General features: G+C 33.8%; 4 protein-coding genes across 9 annotated transcripts; 1 reads left to right on the forward strand and 3 right to left on the reverse strand.

The window, feature by feature from the left end:
* Positions 1–2,241: 2,241 nt before the first annotated feature.
* On the reverse strand, positions 2,242–6,088 carry LOC142527789 (uncharacterized). 3 transcript variants are annotated; one of them, XM_075632725.1, is made up of 7 exons: positions 5,916–6,088; positions 5,092–5,455; positions 4,910–5,003; positions 4,206–4,327; positions 3,925–4,071; positions 2,795–2,893; positions 2,242–2,577 (listed from the first exon to the last, which is right to left on the reverse strand). In XM_075632725.1, exons 2-7 carry the CDS (start codon positions 5,404–5,406, stop codon positions 2,509–2,511), a joined length of 846 nt encoding a protein of 281 aa, XP_075488840.1. In that variant the 5' UTR covers positions 5,407–5,455; positions 5,916–6,088; the 3' UTR covers positions 2,242–2,508. The 3 variants fall into 3 exon arrangements, with proteins under 3 accessions (XP_075488840.1, XP_075488841.1, XP_075488842.1); XM_075632726.1 differs by having other exon boundaries at positions 5,092–5,471; XM_075632727.1 differs by having other exon boundaries at positions 5,092–5,484.
* A 1,004-nt stretch (positions 6,089–7,092) lies between these two features.
* Positions 7,093–11,168, reverse strand: LOC142526985 (cell division protein FtsY homolog, chloroplastic). 3 transcript variants are annotated; one of them, XM_075631688.1, is made up of 12 exons: positions 10,772–11,168; positions 10,364–10,468; positions 10,193–10,266; positions 10,053–10,111; positions 9,476–9,513; positions 9,005–9,125; positions 8,857–8,925; positions 8,680–8,762; positions 8,506–8,574; positions 8,123–8,185; positions 7,651–7,768; positions 7,093–7,357 (listed from the first exon to the last, which is right to left on the reverse strand). In XM_075631688.1, exons 1-11 carry the CDS (start codon positions 11,084–11,086, stop codon positions 7,655–7,657), a joined length of 1,110 nt encoding a protein of 369 aa, XP_075487803.1. In that variant the 5' UTR covers positions 11,087–11,168; the 3' UTR covers positions 7,093–7,357; positions 7,651–7,654. The 3 variants fall into 3 exon arrangements, with proteins under 3 accessions (XP_075487803.1, XP_075487802.1, XP_075487801.1); XM_075631687.1 differs by having other exon boundaries at positions 7,093–7,411; positions 7,642–7,768; XM_075631686.1 differs by having other exon boundaries at positions 7,093–7,412; positions 10,772–11,167.
* A 1,619-nt stretch (positions 11,169–12,787) lies between these two features.
* Positions 12,788–13,591, forward strand: LOC142527313 (BON1-associated protein 2-like). Its single transcript, XM_075632076.1, has one exon. The coding sequence runs from the start codon at positions 12,835–12,837 to the stop codon at positions 13,330–13,332; it is 498 nt and encodes a 165-aa protein (XP_075488191.1). The 5' UTR covers positions 12,788–12,834; the 3' UTR covers positions 13,333–13,591.
* Positions 13,592–18,707: 5,116 nt separating this feature from the next.
* LOC142528031 (putative pectin methyltransferase QUA3) lies at positions 18,708–23,158 on the reverse strand. 2 transcript variants are annotated; one of them, XM_075633066.1, is made up of 7 exons: positions 22,612–23,158; positions 21,133–21,336; positions 20,841–21,051; positions 20,480–20,741; positions 19,993–20,367; positions 19,660–19,755; positions 18,708–19,091 (listed from the first exon to the last, which is right to left on the reverse strand). In XM_075633066.1, the coding sequence occupies exons 1-7, from the start codon at positions 22,822–22,824 to the stop codon at positions 18,884–18,886; spliced, it is 1,569 nt and encodes a 522-aa protein (XP_075489181.1). In that variant the 5' UTR covers positions 22,825–23,158; the 3' UTR covers positions 18,708–18,883. The 2 variants fall into 2 exon arrangements, with proteins under 2 accessions (XP_075489181.1, XP_075489180.1); XM_075633065.1 differs by having other exon boundaries at positions 18,709–19,091; positions 22,393–23,158.
* Positions 23,159–23,406: the final 248 nt, after the last annotated feature.

The following is a 23,406-nucleotide window of genomic DNA, read 5'->3' on the forward strand; positions in this document are numbered from 1 at the left end:
GCAATGGAGAAAATCAGCTCAAAATTGTAATAATGTGCTACTGATGTTAACAAATAACTGCCCTACTTATACACAAAATAAAAGTGTTATCTCAAAGTGCACTTTTATAATTTAAAACACAACTTTAACAGATTTAAGTTTTGATCGATTTTTTTATATGAATTTTTCAAGTACTTGGTTTTGAAGTTAAGATTCAGAAGGAAGATGAACATGGTAAAGGTATTATTTTTATTTTCCAATGATGGGTTTTTTTAACTAAAAATCACCATTTGTTGTGATAAATAAAATTTAAATATTTGAGTTTAACAGTGAAGAAATGAATTACTATATTTTATTTACTAGTTGTAACTTCACTTTTAAAATTTAGGCTTATACACTTTTAAGATTAATTAAAAGTTTAATAGTGAGTTAGCACTTTTATTATAGTATTAGCATTTTTAAAATTAGATTAATTAGAGAGAAAAGTCCATTTGCCAACCTATTCACGTGAAAAGAATTTTGAAAAGAAAATGATTTTGGGCGTGCAAAAAGGATGTGAGAATTTTTTTCGAAAAAGAGCTTATATTTAATTTTTTGGGCAGCAAGCGTATATACACCAAAAGGAAAAGTTTTTAAGAGATTTTAATGATACATGACAAGCTTATGACTGATTTTACGGTCGTGTGGATGTCGGCATTGAGTCGGGAACTCGGGGTGTCCCACCAAATTTAAGATTCATTCCATGGAGTTAAGCTAGAAATCAGATCTATTATGAGGAGCTAAGCTAGAAAATTTATAATCTTGATGGAATAGTTATGAGACACGTTCTCCAAAAGAATTTGAAGTTATGAGAAAAATGTTAAAATTACAGTCGAGGTGTTGAGAAAAATATTTTATATGATGATGTTTGAGGTCTATGTTTAATGCATGATACATTTATTTAGTATAATTTGTTATCTTCGGTACTAGTTGTTGTGCCTTTAGGCTAACTAGATTTCATCGATGCAGATGAAAAAGGTTGTGGAGGTGCTAGTTGACGAGGAATGACGGGCTAGGACTGAGGAGGAGCACTATCCCAGCCTTGACGATTTCCACAAGAAATTTTAGTTTTTTTATTTATTTAATCTAGTCAATGAAATTCTAAAATTGGATCATTACCTTAAAGATTGTCGTTATCACCGTGTTGATGTTTTATTTTCGTCTTACGTTGTTTACGATAGTTACATGACATTGTTAATGGTTGATAATTTTTTTTAATAAAACAGTATGTTTGATCATATAGAAGTTTAAAGAAAGTACAAGATATTCATGGCTGAAATTTCCGAAAGAAAAAGATCACCCAGTAGCGTGCCCACGTCTTGTGCATGGTGTATGGCTTAAATTTTGTTTAGGAAAGGAAATGCACAGATGTACGCCAACATCTTATACTTGATGATGAGCTGAAAAAAATTATATTTTCACATTTCATAATTTTAATGAAACTTAAGACGTCATTCCTGAATCAAATTTTAGGACGTCACATTTCATGTACATGTCAATATACAGTTTACACTATTTTTTAAAAACAAAACGAACAACATGACCTTTTTAATACAATTTAGATCAAGGAACGACGTGTTTGTTTACGTAAAGATTACGGAAAAACCCAAAATATTTTTTTTTACATATAATGTTGATTTTTTTTTCCCACTCAATCAAAATGATCCTGCATGTGAATTTTACGTAGTGCAAGAACATTTTATGTCACATAGTTACAACTAAAACTAGTCAAAACATGTTATGTACTAGCCTTAGGCACCACTGTATATGGATTGTAAGACAATGATTGATTCTCATCACCGTAGTAGCTCAATTGATACTAAGTTTCTATGAAACTAAGTATGTATGCTTGGAGATCTAAAGTTCGAGACTTGGGGATGCATGACTCATCAACCAGATGTGAAGAGTTATGTGAGTAAAGTTTCATGGACCGAAGTTCACCCATGAATTCTTGGGCCGAAGTTCACCCAAAGATCCTGCCTGAACCGAAATTCATCCAAGGGAGGGCTTTACAATAAAAGGCAAGAACTCATGAGACGGTAGCTCAAGCTTTAACAAGTTTTTGTATTATGTCTTGTTGTCTTATCCAAATATATATATTTATCATCTTACTATGATTAATCATTCATCATCTCATCTACGAATCAAATGGTATGTTATCATTTAAAAAATAGAAGTCTTATAAAATGTTGATATCATATTATATTCTTTTTAAAAAATACATATAAAATTTAATTAAACATTACCCACCGGAGCCAGCAAACAACTCTTGAAATGTTGCAAAGGCAATAGATTAAGAGTATGTACAATAACGAGCCATTCCAGACAGAACACAAATTCTAGTTTAACGAGTGAATCAACATTCATGGAAGAAAATGAAACTATTCTAATCTCTTTATGTACCACAACGAAGCATGTAGTTGCTTCCTGCTACCAGATAAAACATCTAAAATAAATCGAGAGATGCAATTCTAGGAAAGAGAAAACTTCTTAGGCATTTTCAACGCATGAACTGCTAGGCAGCTGGACTTGGTTTTTCTCAACAAGAAACTCGAGTTTCTGAAAACAAGTCAAATTTAGAAACACATATCAGACGAGTGAACATATGAGCAAGGGACAACAAGAACATATCATGATTGAGGTATTCAAGAACAAAATTTTGTAGCCTCTGAAACAAGATTTAATCTTGTCTCGCTTTGATAGGATATTGATTGAAGTTGCAAAATTCAATTATGAAGGAGCCATGCGATATAAAGAGAAACTGAGAGATCTTTACCCTCACTGACTTGCTAACTTCTTCAAGCTTGTGAAGCATCAAATCTGTGGTTGCTACACCTCGTGTTTCCACTGAGACATGATGAGGAGAATTCATTGTCTGCAAAATAATCAGCCCAAGTGCTTTAAGGAGACAGATTGCATGAACTAAGGAGACAGTAGTTTGGAGAAACCATAAGCATGCATGCAGGCAGGCTGGCTATTTTTATCCATCACCATTAACACTCCAGTCTACCAAGTTATGCTGGTAAACAAATGAACATATCCCGACTTCTCTATTCAAAATATAATGAAATCAATTGCAATTTGAACTGCATAAGGCAATATGGCCTCAAGTAAAAACACTAGAGAAAAAAATACAATAAGATGGCATTAGGTTGGACTCTTGTATTAACCTAACCATTGTTCTAAAAGGCACCGCCTAGGCACTGGGTGGTCACTCACCGCGCCGATTTTTTAAAACCGCCTAGGCAGCCGCCTAATGTGATATAAATTAATTTTTTATTTTTTATTTTTTTTAAAAAAAAATCGTTTGACATATTTTTTAATCAATTTATATCGTATAAAGAGGAAGAAGATGTCATTGATTTTTAGTCTGAATCCGGTATAGATGAATTATAAGAGAAATACAGAAATAAACAAGAAAAAATATATATTTAAGTGGAAAAAAACAGTTTAGCGGCTGCCTAGTAGGCGGCAGGCAATCGCTCGCCTACCACCTACCGCTTTTTAGATCACTGAACCCAACTTAAAATTTTTGAAAAAGGTGTAAAAAATGATATCAATATTGAAGGTTGATATAATGAGTACAAACACATGTGCTATGATTTTTGAGAAAATGTGAAGTAGTACGATGATACGTAAAAAGAAAGGTATAGCAAAAAATGATTGCGAGATTGTCATATTTTAAATAGTTGATTTGAAATTTGAAATGATGTATATTGTAAAAATTTTGAAAAAGAATGAATGCAGTTGGTTGGTGATTTTTAAAAAAAATATGCGATGGGGAATCTATAGGCCTCTTGTTTTGATGGGACATTCACAGGAAAAAGAGAATCATGTGGAAAGTTTATTAACTTGACCAACCATCCAAGTGATGCACATTAACAAAGTACAGAATTTATAAGTTACCTTCCATCCTTTAGATGGCGAATTCAGTACAGCTGGACCCAAGGTCAAAGATTCCATTCGAAACGTACTTTCACCTCCAGAAATTTGAAGGTTAGAATTCCAGGTATTGACATCGTGTATGCTCTTTGAAGCTTGTGTTACAATCACCTGCATATCATCATTTAACGATTACACCTTCAAACTCAAAATAATACCAAAAAATAGTAAACCGATATTATAAAAATTACTGATAATTTTCATAATTCAACACGAATACGAGAGAAAAGTTGGGTTTTAGATACCTTCCTCAGAAGTCTAGGGTTATGAACTCCTTGAACACGTAATTCATCAACAGGTGCAGCTTTACCATGTGCAATACTTTCAACTCTAAATGTATGCAATCCATACATTGATTGTAGGCAACCTAAATATTGACGATGTTAAAAAGGATACATATTTGTGGTAATTGACCAATCTATTACTTTTAGTTTCAGGCACTAAATTGTTTTCAATGCTAAAAAGATTCAGATTTTGTCTACAAAGTTTTTCACAGCATACACTTCCCCACCAAAAAAGAAATAAACAAGAGCACTTTCCAGTAATCTTTCTTCAAATCAGCCTTTATCTATGTCATTTCGTACTGTCTAGTTCTATTCTTTGTGGGATCATTTCCCGTCAGATGTGAACTATAAAAAGGACAGCAAGAAATTGCTCCTGATCAGAAGCTCCAGAATTTTCACAAGGGCTCTAGGGTTTGCAATAATGCCACAGCATACCAACTTAAGCGAGTAGCTGTAGAAATTACCAATCGAACTTTCCAGGTAAATTTGGCTAAAACTGAGAACTTACTTCCCCCTCCACACTGGACTGATTTCTTTATCCAATAAAACAAGGATACGATGAAAACAGAGTTATATGCATGATCGCTATGCAGCCAACCAGGAAATTGTGAAAAATCAAGCACTTTCCTTAATTGTGGCAAAGTGACAAGTGTTTTGAGTTATACCTTGCTCAATTATGATATCAATCACCGTGGATAGAGGTATATGCTTCTCAATCTTTGTTTCTCCCCAAAACGGCATATAAGAAGGCCTTGTGATCTAATAAGGTGAGAAAAACATCAGGATATTATTTCATGCAAAAGAATTACTACACTACACCTGAGAGATCAAATAGAAGATTAAATACCTTGTACACAATTTCTTTTGACATAACATAGAGTTTGCGTGATCCAATATCTTTCTGAAGCACATATCTTCTGAATGGCAGATAAAGCAACATGATGATCCCAATACCACAGGCTATAACTAGCAGTAGGGATATTGAAAGCCATATTATCGTATCATAATTAACATTCTTTGACGCAAGTTCCTCAAATGAAGCCGTGTATAGAACTTGCAAATGAGTATCAACTTCTTCATCGATTTCCAGTTCAGACACAGAATCCGAAAGCAATAAATCCTTCGCAGAACCAACTTTTGGCAAATTCTTGGCATGACCCATCAGTATTTCACAAGCTATAGCCAGCCGATAGGCTTATTCAATTCATCAACTGCAAAAGTTAAACACTTCCCCGAGAATCTTAGGAAAATATAATTGTAGTTATAAGCATAGCAGATGTTTATACAAAATACAGACACAAATCACAAGGACCAACAAGCATGCTGCTTAATCTTCTAAGACGATGCGGGAAAAACTAAAATGAGGAAAGATATACCAGTCAACTCAAAAAAATTGAATTACTCATACAAGAAAATTCCGCTTTTCTCTCAAAACAACTATTATAAAACCAACATCAACCAAAAGTGTTAGCTCGCGTGATTCATAAGCAGAAAGCCAATCTCCCTTTTACATTAAGTTCACCCACTCCCCAACTCACTCTGAGACACGCGCACGTACATAAGTAACGAAGTTGACAAAATAAAGCTTACATATAGAATTACCACGCACTAAAATTATGCAATGCAGGTTTCTATGAACAAAATGAATCTAAGAAATTGAGAGCTTCTAACCTCGACTGAATAATTCTTCCGACGGAATATCGCTGGAAGATAAGGTCTTGCAAGCGAAAATCATATCCCTCGCAGCCTCTCTCGATGGGAAAATTGGGTGATCGGAGTCCTTTCTAATATAATCGAGAAGAAGACGGTGAGTATATTTTACCCTTTTGTCCGTATGACTAAAACCTCCATTAATATTACTAAAACCTCCATTAATATTAATAAAATCCTTCATTAATATTAATAAAATCCTTCGAAATTTTTATTGTTACTCAAATTCTAGTTAGACACAGACTTTTGAATTATGTGGATCAGGGTTTGTGACGATGTGGGCCGAGTTTTGTAATGTTGCGGGTCGGGTTCCACCATACTTGACATGGGTCGAGTTTCACGAAATCCGACCCAATATCCTGTCCAACAGATAGCCGACCCAGATTTTAAAAAATCTCTTTTTCATGACAAATGACTTGAGATTCTATTTTCATTCATTTTATTGAACATTTATTTGATTAAGGATATGTTTTTTATTTTACTTATTTATTTTTCCACGAAACTTTAAATAAATCAATTTGAAGGTGAGTTGAGGTCTCATCACATAGGACAAGGCTGATAAAAATTTCATTTCTGAATGAAATTGAGTCGAAGCAGTTGGTCCAACAGAAAACATTCAATAATTTAATTAGATGTGTCAAAGATTATATGAATTCGATTCAGCTTTTATGGTTTTTGATGAGTAAAGAGTCTTATGATTGTGGTAATGTTGAATTTTAGATGATATATCGCAAGAGACCTGTATGTTTTTTTTTATTTGAATATTTGTTTGAAATTGGACCATCGTTGTTAGTATTGTATTCATATTATTTACATCAAAAGCCTGCAAACACTATGTACAGTCATTGTTACGAGTGAATCTCCGTCTCTGATGGAAGCATTGGTCTTTTGGAATATATTATTTTTTCTTATATAAGCTACTCGTTATTTTTCCCCCTTCTATTTTAACAAATAATATTATCTTTTCACTCAATTCATTTATTGAATATTTGTGTATATATTCCCATTACTATTTTATGTATTCTAATCAGAATATTTTAGATTCAAATATATGATTCTTATAAAATGATTTTCCAGAAGCAGAAATTGGTACCATTTCTATCAAATACAGTACCCGATAATTTCAGGGTACTGGAAATGCATTCAAACCAATCACAGTAGACCATAACACTCTTGAGAAAAAAGCAGACCATAACACGCTCTTTAGTTTATTTCGAAGCTGTGTCCTGAATTATTACATTTATGTAAAATCATGCAAATCCGTGGTGTGTCGAGGCCAGTCGCACTGCGCGTTAGATCAAATCCACCTTCCCAGGGAAAGGAAATACCTCAGAATTCTTGTCCAACTCTCATTCATGAATTGATGATATAGATAATCCATCCTTTGGCAGAGCGAAAATTAACTACAATGCGGTTCCGGCATATAAGGCATAAGAAGTCAGAACAATTCCTGCCACGCTGTGAAGACCATAGATAATAAAAACAAGGATCAAAGCAGAGAGGGGCAGCTTCTGAAGTTCAAAACATGGGGTAAGACAGGATGAGGAGAATTAGGCGGGTCTTTTGAGAAACTTGCATCTTTTACGATATTTTTAAAATTTGGGGATAGTTCCCCCGGTTACTGGATCAAAGAACAAAGCTATGGGCAATGCATGCTTGTGTTGTTGTGTACAGATATGGAGACATAGATCTTCACCATTTCATGGAAAGATTGCATTAACGAACGCCTCTGGATCAAAGGGTTGGAGATCATCTAATTTTTCGCCGACACCAACAAACTTCACAGGAATGCCAAGCTCATCAACTACACTAACCTGCACGTAGAATTAGAATATAAGATATGGTGTCCCATAAATTTGAAGGACAAAGAGTTAGGGGTCCCTATAATACTAATAATGAAGAATTGCATGTGCCACCCTAAAAACATGTTAGTTGTGCAAAACCTCGGCCAAAATTCATGATTACATCTTCTTTCCACAAGTAACATAGACAATTAGGCATATTTTGTTACCGTGGAGTCATTTTATACCAAATCTTTGGCATTTTTTAAGTTCGGTAGGTTAGATGAAATGTTGAGTTTTGGATTAGAGGTTTGTGTTGGAGAGGGTAGTAGATACAATTTTCCATAAGAAAGAGATAAAGAACAAGAATAGGAAATTTCAATATACCACACAGCCGCCTCTCGCAGAACCATCAAGTTTGGTCAAAATCAATCCCGTCACTCCAACAACCTGAAACGGAGTATCAAATCTAACTCTTTAATCCAAGACTGGGATTTGCTATGAGAAAACCCCAAGGTTCTATTAACAAGCTATAATTTCAAATTACATCAAATAATTACTAGAAAATTTTAGGCGCAATAATTCAAAATGTTCGGGGCATAATGAAGAAAGCAGGGGAGCTCATGGCGAGGGGTGCCATCTCAATAAACTTGTACTTTTAGAGTAAATATACATGAATATTTGAATTTCTTTTTTTGGGGGTTAAGGGGGGTAATTTAAAATTGTAGAATGTTAAAACAGTTTTGACGACCATGGATTGGATACATTACATCATTGAATTCTCTTGCTTGCGGAAGCATATTTAAGCCAGTTGTCCCATCCAATACTTGCAGAATTTCCTGTAAATTGTGAAATAATTACATAAATATTGGCGAAAGTTCAACATGCCACCATCAGGTATCGAGCCATACAATAAAAATCAGCAGAAATTCGAGAATACTGACATTAGGCGCACCAGAGACAACTTTGCCAACAGCTTTCTTGCAAGCTACCAATTCTTCCATAAGGCTATAGTTAGTGTGCAAACCTGTAATTATGATAAGAATGCAAATAAGGAAAAATTGTTAATTAGCAACAAAATTGTAAAACAGAAAGCAAAAACATGACTGTATCAAACTTACGTCCAGATGTGTCGCACAGAACAACATCGAAACCTTGCTCTCTCCCTTTTTTTACGGCTTGTGTAAGAACTTCATGGGAAAAACTTCAAAATCACATGTTAGGAAACATTTGCAGCATTTTTAACGTTTATATAACAAGGTATTCTACCTGACGAGGCCTTTACATTTTCTTTTTCAGCAACAACAATCTCACAACCCGTCCTTTCTGCCCATATCTCCAATTGATCAGTTGCAGCTGCTCTAAACGTATCTCCAGCTGCCAACAACACCTAGCAAAATTTTAAAAAGTATGACAGATAGAAATGAGAAACAACTTAATTTTAGGCTAGGATTATATTTATGACATAATAAACGTCTAATTTCCATGGAGTAAGAGAGTTAGTGAATTTGTGTTTTATTAGTCAGGAATTTTTTTTTAATAGGAAACGATATTATATTAATTACAAAAAGCGGATCAAAGGTCCACACAAAACGAAAAGTGAAATAAAAGCATCTGGACTACATTCTCTGAAGGCTTAAACCAAATGAAAGTTCAACCTTGTTTTATTAAGATTAATCTTGAAATAATAATTTAACCAACAAAAACAAGACAGGAAGGACAGGAGGATAGACATCTCACCTTGATCCCTTCTTTCTTCAATCTATTGGCAAGTTTTCCTGCACAGTAGACAGAATATTTTTTCAGTCTTACGAATTTAAAAATCTATAAATCCAGGAAATCTTCAAAACCGATATAACGAAAAACGATAATTGCAATGACGTTCTGTTAAAATATTATTAAAAATATCTGTTGGATTTTAAATATTATTAAAAATATAGTGAACATAGCATGCAACAAAATATAGTGTTTAATTAATTTGATTACAAGTCCTATATCTAGCACACAATGGCAGAATATTAAAAATTCTTACTGGTGAGTGGTGTCTCTTAATACAATTATGACACAATGGAAAAGTCTTAGGAAATATTTCGTGTAATTATATTTTTTGTTTCCAACAAGAATGAACCATAATTTACAGACCAATTCAACTTACAAGAAGATTATATAATATAGATACTGTTTATATTCGCTTCATTCATGGACGTGAAAAATACAAATAATTTTTTTCCAAGAGCAAGCAAAAAAACCATCATCCTTGATGTCCCAAAGATGTTAAACTTAAAAAAATATTTCAGTATCAATTTGACATGATTACCGAGAGATGTGGTCTTCCCACCTCCATTGACACCAACCACCATGATCACAGCAGGTTTTCTAGCAATCAAAATTTAGTCAGTGACCCATATGGAACCCAAAACAAGCCAACAGACAATGTTTCATTAAACCAGTTCTGACCTGAAACCAAGCTTGAGCTCGGTTTTAAGTCCCTTTGCAGTTAACAAATTCAATACACTCCTCTTTAAAGCATCCTATAATTAAATACTTGCACTCAGATAATACTTGAAGTATAAAAACATAATTTTGCTATATAAAGCTATTACATGAAATAAGCATCAGAATAATTACTTTAATTTCACTCCCAGATTTGAGTTTGCCAGCGTATATATCATTCCTCAAACTCTCCACGATCTTTATGGTAATCCTTGGACCAAAATCAGACATTAACAATGCCTAACAGTAAAGAGAAAAGGAAATATAAAACTGATCAAAAATATACAAGCCCAGTAACTTAAACTTCATATCATCAATAGTTTTAAACCAGTATCAATCGAATAATAATAAAATGAGTATCCGAACTCTACACACAGATGAATAATGGTTGGTGTGATTATCAGCTGCGAAAAGTCCCCGGTAAACAGATTATTCTCTAATGTCAAAGCCAAAAATAAATTTAAAAAAAAAAATCGAATCCAAGCAAGAAGCTCCACGCATAATTTGGCAACAAAATTACAACAGAATATGGGAATATCGAACCTCTTCCAGCTCATCCAGAACCCGGTCAGTATCAGATAAATTCCAGTAAAGCAAAAGCTCGTCGATGACAGCTAAATTATCCCTTGTTTTGGAAAACCCGGAGAAGATTTTCTCCACGTCACTCTTAGCTTTCTCTTGAATCAACCGCCCAAGTTTTGTGAAGAACCCGGTTTGCCCAGATGCACATTTGAACCGGGAGGCACGGGTATGGGTCCAGACCGGTGGGACGTGGAGGAGGGTGGAGGAGGAAGTAAGTGGAGATGGCAGTGGCGGTTTGGGGGGTAGGAGTAGATGAGAAGGCAGCGGTGAAGCCATTTTGTGGGACGGTAATGAAGTGAGGGCGGAGCTGCAATGGACAGATAGAATTACCAGAAAGCTTTAAACGTCGTCGAATTGCATAAGTTGCACTCTTTTTTTACGAAATATCTTTCAATTAAAATTGTTAGATATGGTAAAATAATTGAGGCAATATATTAAATACAGAAATTGGAGAAAACAAAACAAAAATAAATGGCATAATGAAAAAAAAAAATGAATGTTTGTACAAAAAAAAAATTGTTGACAAAATTATCTTTCAATTAAAAATGTTAAATAAAGTAAAATTATAATATAAATTGGAGGAAAAATAAATGGTAAAATGAAAAAACTAAATATAAGCTCAAGTTTTTTTTTTTTTTTTTTACGAGACAAAAGATTTTCATTCATCAGAAGAATTAAAAAAAGTAATAATTTTGATTGTTTTACAAAAAAAAAAAAGGAAGCAAAGTACGTAAAATTAAAAACAAAAATAAAGTTGTGTTGCAAACTCAAGACGACGTCGATTAGCTACTTTAATTTGATAGTCAGCTCAATTCGCATTCATATCCTTGTTTAGTTGTTGATTTGAATTTTATATAAAATATGTGTGTGTGTGCGTGTAGAATAAAATATATATAGTCATCGTCGCTTCTCTTCTCTTGCTTACCAATAAATGCAAGAGTTTTGCAAAGACTTTGCCTTCCAATTTCACGACATAGCTTACCTTTGGCTTTCAAGTCAATTAAGTTTTTTGTTTGGATTTGGACAAAATATTGTATAGTTTAATTTGGAAAATATATAATTACTTCTGAGTTCATAATAGATTCATATAGATGTTTCTTTTTATTTTTTTCCAAAAAAAAAAATATATGAATATGCGTATTCTATTTAGACGTTTGAACGTGGAGAGAATCCATCTAGATTGCACGGAAAGAAATGTCCATTGTTAGAAGGATATGGACTAATCATGGAAGCTAGGTCAAAAAGACTTACAATTTTGAATGATGCATGAAACACACGCGAGCATTTATTATTACTAATGCATCGACGTTTATAATTCATTTGATTTATATTTAAATCAGGATCAAAATATAATTATAAGAAATAGTTATGGACTACACTGTAATTTTGATATATAAATTAAAAAATAAATTGAAAAATAAAAGAATAAAAAAATGACCTCGGTAAGAATTGAACATTATTAGACCTAAACCTCGATTAACAATGACTTTATCCGTTGAACTACATATAACTTGCACTAAAATTTTAACATTTTGTTATTATATATAATTATTAAAACAGACCATAACACCAAAATTAGTTGCTCTAAGTTTCTCAAATATAATAAAATAGTATAGGTTTTTTTTTTGTCATATGTTTCCAACTACTCCAATATCTAAAATATAAATAATTATGTGATCATTTGTAGTTAGTTTGACACCAATATTATAAATTTCAGAATATTTTTTGAATTCGAAATTCAATGAGAATAAATATATCGTGCAACTAAAACGAAGGGAAAAAATATTAATAAATAATATCTTTTAAACATATATACGCATAAAGATGCGTGAGATCGTAATGATTATTAAAATTAAAATCAAATCAAACTTTCGATGTACGCTGCCGCCATCTTCCGCCTCTTTTCCTGTTGCATTCCTTGATTCTTCAGAACATCTATATAAAGCAGTACCCAAACTCCTTTTATTATTCAGATTTGACGACCAAAAATTATCACACACAAAAGGCTAATTTTAAGAACCCACATGGAAGTACGAACGTCAAAAGCCATTGAAGTTACCGTCTTATCCGCTGAAGGTTTGCTCGAGAATCGACGAAAACCCGTGAAGAAAAACGCGTTTGTTGTCGTGAAATCCGACCCCCTGAATCCCATATCAACGGGTGTGGATTCGGAAGGCGGGAGTTACCCTTCGTGGAATCAGAAGCTGGAGATGGAACTTCAAGCGCATGTCCGTTTCATCGCGGTGGAGGCGCATTCTGGCAGCAAGGTCATAGGATCCGCGAATATCCCGGTCACGGATTTCTTGGGTGGGTCTCTGCCGGAGAATTATTTGAGTTTCTTGAGTTACAGGCTGAGGGATGCCAACGGGGAGAAGAATGGGATCATCAATCTGTCGGTGAAGGTCAAGGGAGGCGTAAAAAGTGGCTACGCAGCCAGTTGTTCGCGACCCTGGATAAGGGCTCCGATGGATGACAAGGTGGCGAACGGGATTGTAACTGGAATTCCTGTTTCATATTGGTAGGTTGTGAGTCAGGGCATCTCCAACCGTCCTCCATGACGGAGGAGTCCTCCATTATGGAGGATGAAATTTTTTCTAACCGTACTCTGTTTGTTTTCTCAAATGATCCTCTATTTATGGAGTATCACTGTTCATATAGAGGATTGAAAAAGAGTGGGAAATAATTACAAAATAGATATTTCAAAAATTGCAATATAGTCATTTGGAAAAAAATTTAGGAAAGTATCATTGTTCATCGATCGATTGGTGGCTTGAAGAAGAAATGATCGACACTTTTTGTTTTTGGGTCGACCTTGTTGATCAAATGTTGTTTTAATTTTTCAATGAATTAATTATATTTTACTATTTAAGGAAAAGAATACAACATGGGATACTGCATGATATCATGACGACATGCATTATAATGCATAATATGATTATTGAAGATGAAAGGGAATTGAATGTGCTAGTCACAGATTATCGCGAGTCACCCATCCCAGATGTTGAAATGGCACGTGATGAGCATGCCCGATTTCAAGAGTTTCTTGCACGCCATCGTAAAATAAAAGATAAATTGGCTCACTATGCACTCTGAGATGCTCTTATTGACCATTTGTGGGAGGAGTACAGTAATTCGGAATATTAGTAATTTTAATGGTCAATTTGTGTGTTGTTATTTAAATCATATGTGTCGTTTATGTTTGTCTTGATATCTATTTTATGTCCGTATGATAATGTTGTCTCTTGTTTGCAATTTGATGAAAAAATAAATGTATTGTTTTTAATATATCGAGTCGAATACACATGTAGATGTGTCATATTTAGCGAATTAATTAAGTTTAGTTAAATAATATATTATGAAATTAATTAATTATATGTGTGTGTATGTGTATTCGAAAATGAAATAAATTAAAAAAAGAAAGTATTTGGTAATATTTAGAGGATATGAGTTGAAAATGAATAAATTAAAGAAATAGAGTATTTGGTAATATTTAGAGGATATGGGTTGAAAATGAAATAAATTAAATAAACAGCGTATTTGGTAATATTTAGAGGATATGTGTTGGAGAAGGTTTTTGAAAATAGAGATCCATCATGGTGGATCTCTATTTTAGAGGATAGAGGATGAAAAATAGAGGATATGGATTGGAGATGACCTAAGAGCGATAGATTACATTATTTTTTATTTTTTAAAAGGAGAGATTACGTTATTGTTCGTTCATACTTCATATTATTTTCTATAATTGTTACATTTATTTATTACTTTATTATTTATTAAATGCGTAAGTATCGAATTTTCTTTTATATTTACATAATCCCCGATCATTTAAATCTTTTAATCAGATACAAGCGACTCAGCAGCCTGAAAAGTAATTTTTTTAATTATTAATTTACGCACTATCGTGTGTTCATTTGTTTAATTCGTCACTATAAGATAAAAGTGCACTTGGATTAAAGAATTTGAAGTTATATATTACAAATTCTTTTTAATTGATTGGTATGAATTTTTATGTTTGGTGAATTTTAATTCCAATCATTTGTTAGTTTGTACAGATGCCATGATAATTGTGACATATTTGAAATGCTCTCAAGATAAACAAACGTACGTGAATTCAAATCACTCTTTTCATATCAAATCTTTTCCACTCAAATGCAGCCTAAATTTATATCCAATTCTTAATAGGCATGCTTAATAGTTCATCGGTTTCGGTCCGATTCCAGTGCTGACGAGTCAGGACTGGATCAAACCATTTGAAAACTGGTTCCATTTACCTTGGAAACAATTCCAACCGGAAGTCTGATTCAGTATCACAAGACCAATTCTGGTCCGGTTTCCGAACCCACATTTTTTTTTTATTTTTTTATTTGCTTTATGAATAGAAAATATGTATTTGTATAACTTTTTCCGAATATTAAAGAGTATTATATTTATAATTAAAAACAATATCAAAAAATTAAATATTCATTTATTGAAATTTCAAATTCTGACAAAAAAAAAAAAAAAATCTCAATTTTCTTCACAATCATAATCAACCAAAATTGTATCTATGATCTCCAGTTACCCGGTTGCATGTTGAGAAGACCGACTCGGACGCTACATTTGAGCACTGAAATGCTAATACATCTTTTGCAGTTGATAATAAGAGTATATATTTTCTTTCCACGATTGTAAAATGTCGCCAAGTTATCCCCTATTTGAAAATTATGATTAAAAAAGAATTGCAATTCATTTGATGTATTTGTGGACACTGCTTTTTTTTTTGTATCCTAAGGTCTATAAAAAGTTAATTCCGCTTGATTTTTCGGGCGAACTTTCTTCCGACGCTTACTCCTTACTTGATACATGTTCACTAGAATATAATTTAAACATTTTCAGACGAGAATGCATAGTTGACACCATCTTAGCATCAACACTATTCTTCAGAATTTTACCATAATATTCAAATAATATTTCTATCGACTCGTGACGTTGAAGTGGGTCTGGTAAAGTTAATAAACAATGCAAAAATGAGATTACCTCATGATATGTTTTAAACTTCTCTTCCACGTGTAATACAAATGGTGACAAAATCTTAAACCTCATCATCTTTATTTTCAACAAATTTATAAAACATATTAAAAATAAAATAAATGAAAAAAGAGTGGCAGAGTAATGAATATTAGAAAATTATTTAGCAGCATCTTTAAATATTTCTAACAAAAAAAGTATATTTAGCAATAAAATCTCAATCATTTTCTTCATGTTGAAAAGAAGACAAAGTAATCAAATTATAAAACGAATTAAGCAAATCTTTATATGATATTATTGTAATAAGCAAATTATAAAGAAAGTTCCAAAGAGTTTCAATGTAGTAATAAAAAGTTTATGTATAACACTATTACTTTAACATAAATGTATAACTTTTTTACAATATATTTTTTTGACGGATCAATTTACCGCAAAATTTGAATTTTTCTGTCGAAATAAAATTATTATCGGAGAAACCATGCTTAACACATTAATTAATTATATGACATACACATCTAACATGAAATTATTCACCATCTAACATCGGTTTGAGAATGTCTTTAATTGTCTTATCACAACATTATTGTTTGATGCATTATCAAATGTGATGAACACGATTTTATTCTCGATATGACAATATATGCAAATATTTATGATGTGTAACCAATATGTGTTTTGTCTAAAAATTTCAATACTAAAATCTTTTTTTACAAACACCAATGACATGTAATGACAAGATAAGATTCATTTTTAGTAGTATTTTAAATATCGATCGTCAATCTAACTTTACAATTAATTTTAAAAAGATGGCCAACTAATTATTTTTTATTCCTTGTAAGTTTGAAGACAATATTTCCTAAGTGTACGTATGCCTCAAAATATTAATAAAAATGATTCAATGGTGGTGATATATATGACAAAACCATAATTCTCACAAATAAGAAAATGTGGTTTGCATCTAGCCGCAAATCTGACAAAACTCTACCAGAACTTTTAGTAGTTATTATAAATTTTGATCTAATTATAGGATTTAATTTTTGTTGGGTTGATTCTCTATCACGTGGTTATAAAGTCTATTTATCAAAATTATGTTTTAAATCAAATGCATTTTCAATGTTCCGAGACAAAAACTTGTGTGAGACAGTCTCACGGTCGTATTTTGTGAGACGGATCTCTTATTTGGGTCATTTATGAAAAATCATTACTTTTTATGCTAAGAATATTACTATTCATTCATGAAAAAGTATTACTTTTTATGCTAAGAGTATTACTATTTATGCTAAAAGTATTACTTTTTATTGTGAATATAGGTAGGGTTGACCCGTCTCACAGATAAAGATTTGTGAGACCATATCATAAAAGACATACTCATGTTCCCGTGCCACCAGTTTTATAAGCATAAGAGATTTTCATTATTTACAAATTCTGACAAAATCATCGGTGCTTTATATTTCTTGTATTTCAAAGTGATCCCAAAATTTTTATTTGTTTTGTGCAGCTAAAAGCTCTACTCTCGACTGTTCCGGTAATTATCCTAATTGAATCAATTGCATCTCCCATTCTCCCGTCGTCATCAGCCAAATGTTCTTCTTCATTTTGGCCATCAAATTGTAACACCCTAAAACTATAAATGAATTTTTTTTATATTAACACGATTTTATAATTAAATATTTACAATAATGAAAATTGATTATATTAGAGGAGTTGTAACGTCAATGACCAACTAGAAAATAAATTATCTTCATATATATTTCATGATTTTATGACTATCATGAAACAAATATTTAATTACTACATGTTATAAATGCATTCTTACAGATTCAACAAACTAAAAAAAGATAAAAGATTATTTGAGCTCGAGAATGACATATGTGATATTTTACATCATTAGCCCTTATGATCTAATGCAATAATGAAACTACATATGCTAATGATGTGTTTTGACTCGTTTACTGACTTCATGAGGTTCATCAAGTGACAATATTGAGTGTAGTTACGAAACATATAGGAATCAATGTATTGTAGTAGAGGATTCATCGCTCGTCTGCGAGCGTAAATATCCTATGTTATCTATTGCTATCATAGTGCAAGAAATCTCTTGTCAGAGTAAGGTATGTGTTTTAGGAAAATGAAGTTTCCTAATTGCACATGTGATGCTGCTTTGAAACTCAAAGATACTTCACATGATAATCAAATTTATATACAACTTTTGATGTACCAATGATTAAAGATTCGATCGAAATATATATTATGAAAAGATTATACTACACGTTAACATAATTAATTTGTTCTTATAGACATTATCAGTGATATTAATGAACACGTGGAGAAAAACGTTGACAAAAAGAGCTCTCTCTCACCCTCTTATTGGCAGCTCACCCAATGGGAGCTCATGAAACCGCCAAAGTATGAGCTTCACGTGGAATGTCACGCCCCGAGCCCGGATCCGGGACCGCGGCTGCGTGACTGTACAATGAGCCCCTATAGCAACTATTTCGTATTCGTCCTCGCTTTTACGAAAACGATTAAGGTTACTATAGAAGTCCATTTATATAACTATATATATATTTTTTATAAGCTTAAATGCAACAAGCACCAGTGGTCGAGTGGTAGAATAGTACCCTGCCACGGTACAGACTCGGGTTCTAGTCCCGGCTGGTGCATTATGATAATCAGGCTTGCTATGATGATAGCTGCGCCATAATCGCCGACGGGTTGGGTCTGTCGCAACATCTGCTCGCGGATGAAATTTGGCGTTGCTGAGCTCTCCCTGATAATTTTTTTTTCCTGAGATGGAGATAATCGGGCAGACACTCATCATTATTAAATTACATCATTATTAAATTATAAAGTTTTCTGAATACCTAGGCCAATTGTTTTTGCAAGACAATAGACAGAAAAACCCTTGACAAAACTTGTTGCCTTTAGTCCAGATTTCATTTGAAAATTTTACATCTATCTTCAGCCTAAATGTAAAGATAAAAAAACAGAACCGCACCACAAAAAAAAAATAAGAAGAGCAAAGTGCATCACAAGGGACATTGGTCATTAGTCAATTGAATTGTTTTACAGCTTCCACAACTTTTTTGTTGCTACAAGAATCTTCTCCTTCCTAGGCGATTCTGATTGTTCTTCGTGTATAGACACCCTCCATCTTACGGCTCGAGAAATGCGATCTACTTTGTCTATTGTTTCTGGGGAATCCCGGATGATAACTGTGCCTTCTGGGCGCAAAATTCTATCCATTTCGACCATCAAATCCACAAGGTTACACCTGCTAAATGGAGTCTATGTCGTCAAACTGGTACAAAACTTCAAATGATTATATATACTGATATTAAAACAGATTCCATTATCTTAATCTATATTGTTACTAAGATCTCACACTAGACTGATTATTGTCAAGGTTAGTGTAAGAACCGAATGCATGCTATTGCCATAGAAACTATAACTCTTAGAGGCAGCATAGTTCAAATATTGTAGATCGTATAGTAACTCAAAAGCCAGTGACCGTGACAAATGTTGCTCTGCTCAATAATCTTTCATAATAATTGCTCCGATGTGCACGTCTTTGGAATTGAACATGGGACCATGGCTCCAATACCATGCGTCAAAACATGTCTCCTGCTATATAAAAACTACAGATGGTGGCGGCAGTGCAATTCAAATTTTAGAAGGTGTACGGTAACCCAAACGAACATATTGCAACTATTAAGGATAACAGGGATTTTTTTGCATTTATGGCAAGATCCTATGACCTAGTTTGATGCTAACAACCATGGCTGCAAGTGGTGCAGCCAAGTTTGATATGAAAAATAAAAAAAGAGCGAAAATCAGCGCACCTGTCCTTTCCAGAACTGGGATCCTTTGTAAGGGATTCTATATCAGTTACATGAATCAGATCATATGTTCGAGGATATGTCGAAAAAGGCTCACACCTGAGAGCAACAGCCACAGACAAACTTCAGCAGTTAAAAATATGTGATACAATGCGAAGCTATTATTTGAACACATATCATAATCCAAAAAGATTATTATTTCATAGAAAGAACCTTTACTACTTGGCCAACAATATATGTTAGCAAGCAGCACATACTATCATATATTTGATGAATTTGGGAATGAACAAGTACTAGAGAGACGTTAGAAATGAAAACTGGGCAATGTCTACCCACCAATCATGATAAATTCCAATTAGTCCTCGATCATATATAACATCAAGAGTAGTAGGTTTATGAGCTGGGACAACATTCATCACCCAAACAGGATCAGATATTATTGCAGCGGCAAAACCTCCGAAGAAAGCGTTCATATCCATGACATTTCTAATTGACGGAGTACCGAGTTTTAGATTTAGTGAATTCTTGTAGTGATTAACTCTCTTTTCCCATTTTTGGCTGTCAGCCTCAAACAAATTGATCCCATTTTTCACAACATTCGCTCTGGAAGGTGCTTTTGTCAATCTCTCTGGCCATTTTGGAATCATCCCAATAGAATAATCTCCATTGGACAAAGATATCCTGCTCACGCATTTCTTCAATTTAAAATACCTGAAATTTCAAATAGTTAAGCCTAAATTATGTTCTTGCCATATAAAGGGATGGTACATGCTTATTTAATGATTTTAAAAAATAATGAATTGCAACACATATTATAGCGTACCATGCAAGATTAGGGTTATCAGATACGTTGCAAATGTTGATTCCAAATTTATTTTTATTCAGAGGACATAAACTGTCAGTAGGCTTTTTCCAAATGGCTGTGTTTCCATTAACGATAATAAGCTCATAACACAAAGATCTAGCAACTGCCTGAAGATCAGCCCATTCCTTTTCCTCTTTAGACCATCTAACTGGAGGGCCAGATATGACTAGGTTGCCTCCTGGGCGAAGCAACCGATCCACTTCAAGAAAATATGCTGCATCTGAAAAGTCACAAGTATTTTGTGTTACTAAAGAAAATTCTTGGATTTATAGAACCTTGATTTGAGACAGAGTTTCTTTACAAGACTACTCTAACTTACCATAGGCAGTGAAAGGAATTAGGCATCTTGAACAATGCACAAGATCAAATGAGAAACCAGGAAAGGGCAGTCTATGAGTTCCTAACATGGCGATAAATGCTGGTACTCCTCTTTCAAGAGCAAACTGAATCTGAGCTTTGTGCGAATCTCTTGGAGCAAAAGAAAGAGTCAACATGTTTTCGTTAAGCATGTATCCGCCGAAACTAGCAACCTACAATAAGAATGACTGCTGAAAATTTTAAAATATCATTCATTGTTAAGATCAGATTGGGAACAGGATAGAAAATTGTACCCCACATCCCATATCAAGAGCTGTTCTTAAATCTCCACTGGCAATGGGGATATACTTTTTAAGTTTCTCGATGTACTGAACTGCTCCATCAGGAAACATTGTGCCTCCACCAGGGAATATGAAATATGGACCTTCCTTTTTCATCCACCCTTGGTGACCTTTTCGATCAGCAATTTTATCATAGGGCATGTTATCATGCCATATCTGCATATCAACTCTGAGTAAAACGAGAATTCCAAGAATACATATCTCACCACTCTAGAACAACTATTTCAAATAATATTCCAATCTTTTGTTCTATTTACATTCGTAAATACAAGTAATATTGAAGTTATCTTTACTTCATTTTAGAATAAGGGTCATTCAACTGCATAAACAGATCTCACAAGTCGCGGATACAAAGCATGGAAACTAGCAACTCTAAACATCCTAACTGGATAGACATATTTTTGAAAGTGTATGTAGCAAAAGCAATGAATCTTTGATTAATTAGACTCATAAACAAGTAATTCTGTCAAGTGAGTAATCCTTGCATTACATTTCCATATCAGGAGATTCCAAACAACATTTTATCAATCAATAATTACATCGTGAGACGCTACTCTTTAGTAGATAATTTAAATATGTTCATAAGCAAAGTATTCAAAAACCCCATGACAATTTGCACCATTTTTTAAACGCAAAATGGATTTTTCAATAAAATTTAAAATTTCTAGGTCCATGCCTAGTATAGAAAGACCTCACAACAAATAAAAGGTACAGAAACTATCGCCAAACATTTTAAACGAGCATAAAAACTAGTATCAATACTTAGTAATATCCAAGTCTAAATAGGAGGAATGAGTGGAAATTGGGAATTTACAAACACTAAACCAAAAACACAAGCATTTCACTTTACTAAAAGCCACGCAAAGCAATTTATCACCATCTCATAAACTCAAATTAAGAAGTAAGAACAGAACTCATGCTAATGTGGTAATCACTTGCCAAATCATTGAAAACTCACTTATTTACTACGTTATCCACCTTCAACTACAGCGCGCAGACGTCTGGGCAGAACAGACAACCCAGAAACAACTGAAAATGCACATCATACGTAGGTTAATCTCAAGCTCAACACACACAAAAATTCTAATTTTTTAGAACTCAACTCACTGCATAAGCTAAAAAATAACTATAAACTCAACCAAGCCAATACTTGAATCTGTCTGTATAATAAATGGAATCAACCAATTAAGCAACAAAGGACAATCATTTCACCTTGTGCAAACTCTCCGGCCATTGCACTGAAACACGGTATCCCCGAGGGGGAGGGATCAAGCACAACAGCGTCTCCTCCACCGGCGGGCAATGCCTCTCCCGATAGAAATTCATCTCCCTACTCAGCTTACTATTGAGTCTAGGATCCTCACAGGGCACGTGATCCACCATTTCAGCAGGGCAAGAATCGATCTTCACTGCCTGCCGGCCAAGCTCCACCTGCGCCGCCAGCTTCGCACGTTGGCGCGGATCTGAATCCGACGAAGGAAGAAGCTTCTGGTCCCTCGGCGCCGCGAGTGAGCCACCCAGTGGAGTGAATACTACCAGGTAAAAGAGAAACGCTGCTCCGAAAAACGCGGCGCTGATTATGTTCCGCAGACGCCATTGCCGCACATTTCTCTGCTTCGAAGACAGAAGATTAGGATGGCCCATTATTTTGTTCACCACCAAGTTCCTTTCTTGGACAAGAACCGAGCTTCAAGATCTCATTTTACGCATTCGCATACACATGTAACTGCGTGTACGTACGCTATCCTTCTTGAATCTGTAGCAGAATTCAGAACAAATGCGGACTGCTTTTCGATGATTTCACTCAGAAAACTCGTCCGACGGAGTGATTTTTGATAATTTCAGGGACGGCGGGGGAGTGTATCGCTAAAGTTTAACGTACATATCAAAGAAAATCAACAAACCGTTACTTTACGCGCGCTTCCTTTGGGACTCGGTTGAAGTATCGACCCCATATTCATATCAGATTGAATTAAAGCAGCTTGCCACCGTATGTGTAATTTAGATAAAATTTAGGTAAAATGTAATTATTAAAATTAACACGAATACTATGATATTTCATTATTATCCGTGTCACATGTCAATTTTGTAACATCTTTCATGCAATAATAAATTATTAGCTATAATGTTGCGATATCGCATACCAATTTAGTCGGTAGCAGATGTTGTTAACAAGTTTTTAGAACTCCCTTCGATAACATAGGAGGCTCGAGATTAATTCAAAAT

The sequence above is a fragment of the Primulina tabacum genome, chromosome 15, assembly GCF_025594145.1.
Source record: "Primulina tabacum isolate GXHZ01 chromosome 15, ASM2559414v2, whole genome shotgun sequence".
In the NCBI taxonomy this organism is placed as follows: Eukaryota; Viridiplantae; Streptophyta; class Magnoliopsida; order Lamiales; family Gesneriaceae; genus Primulina; species Primulina tabacum.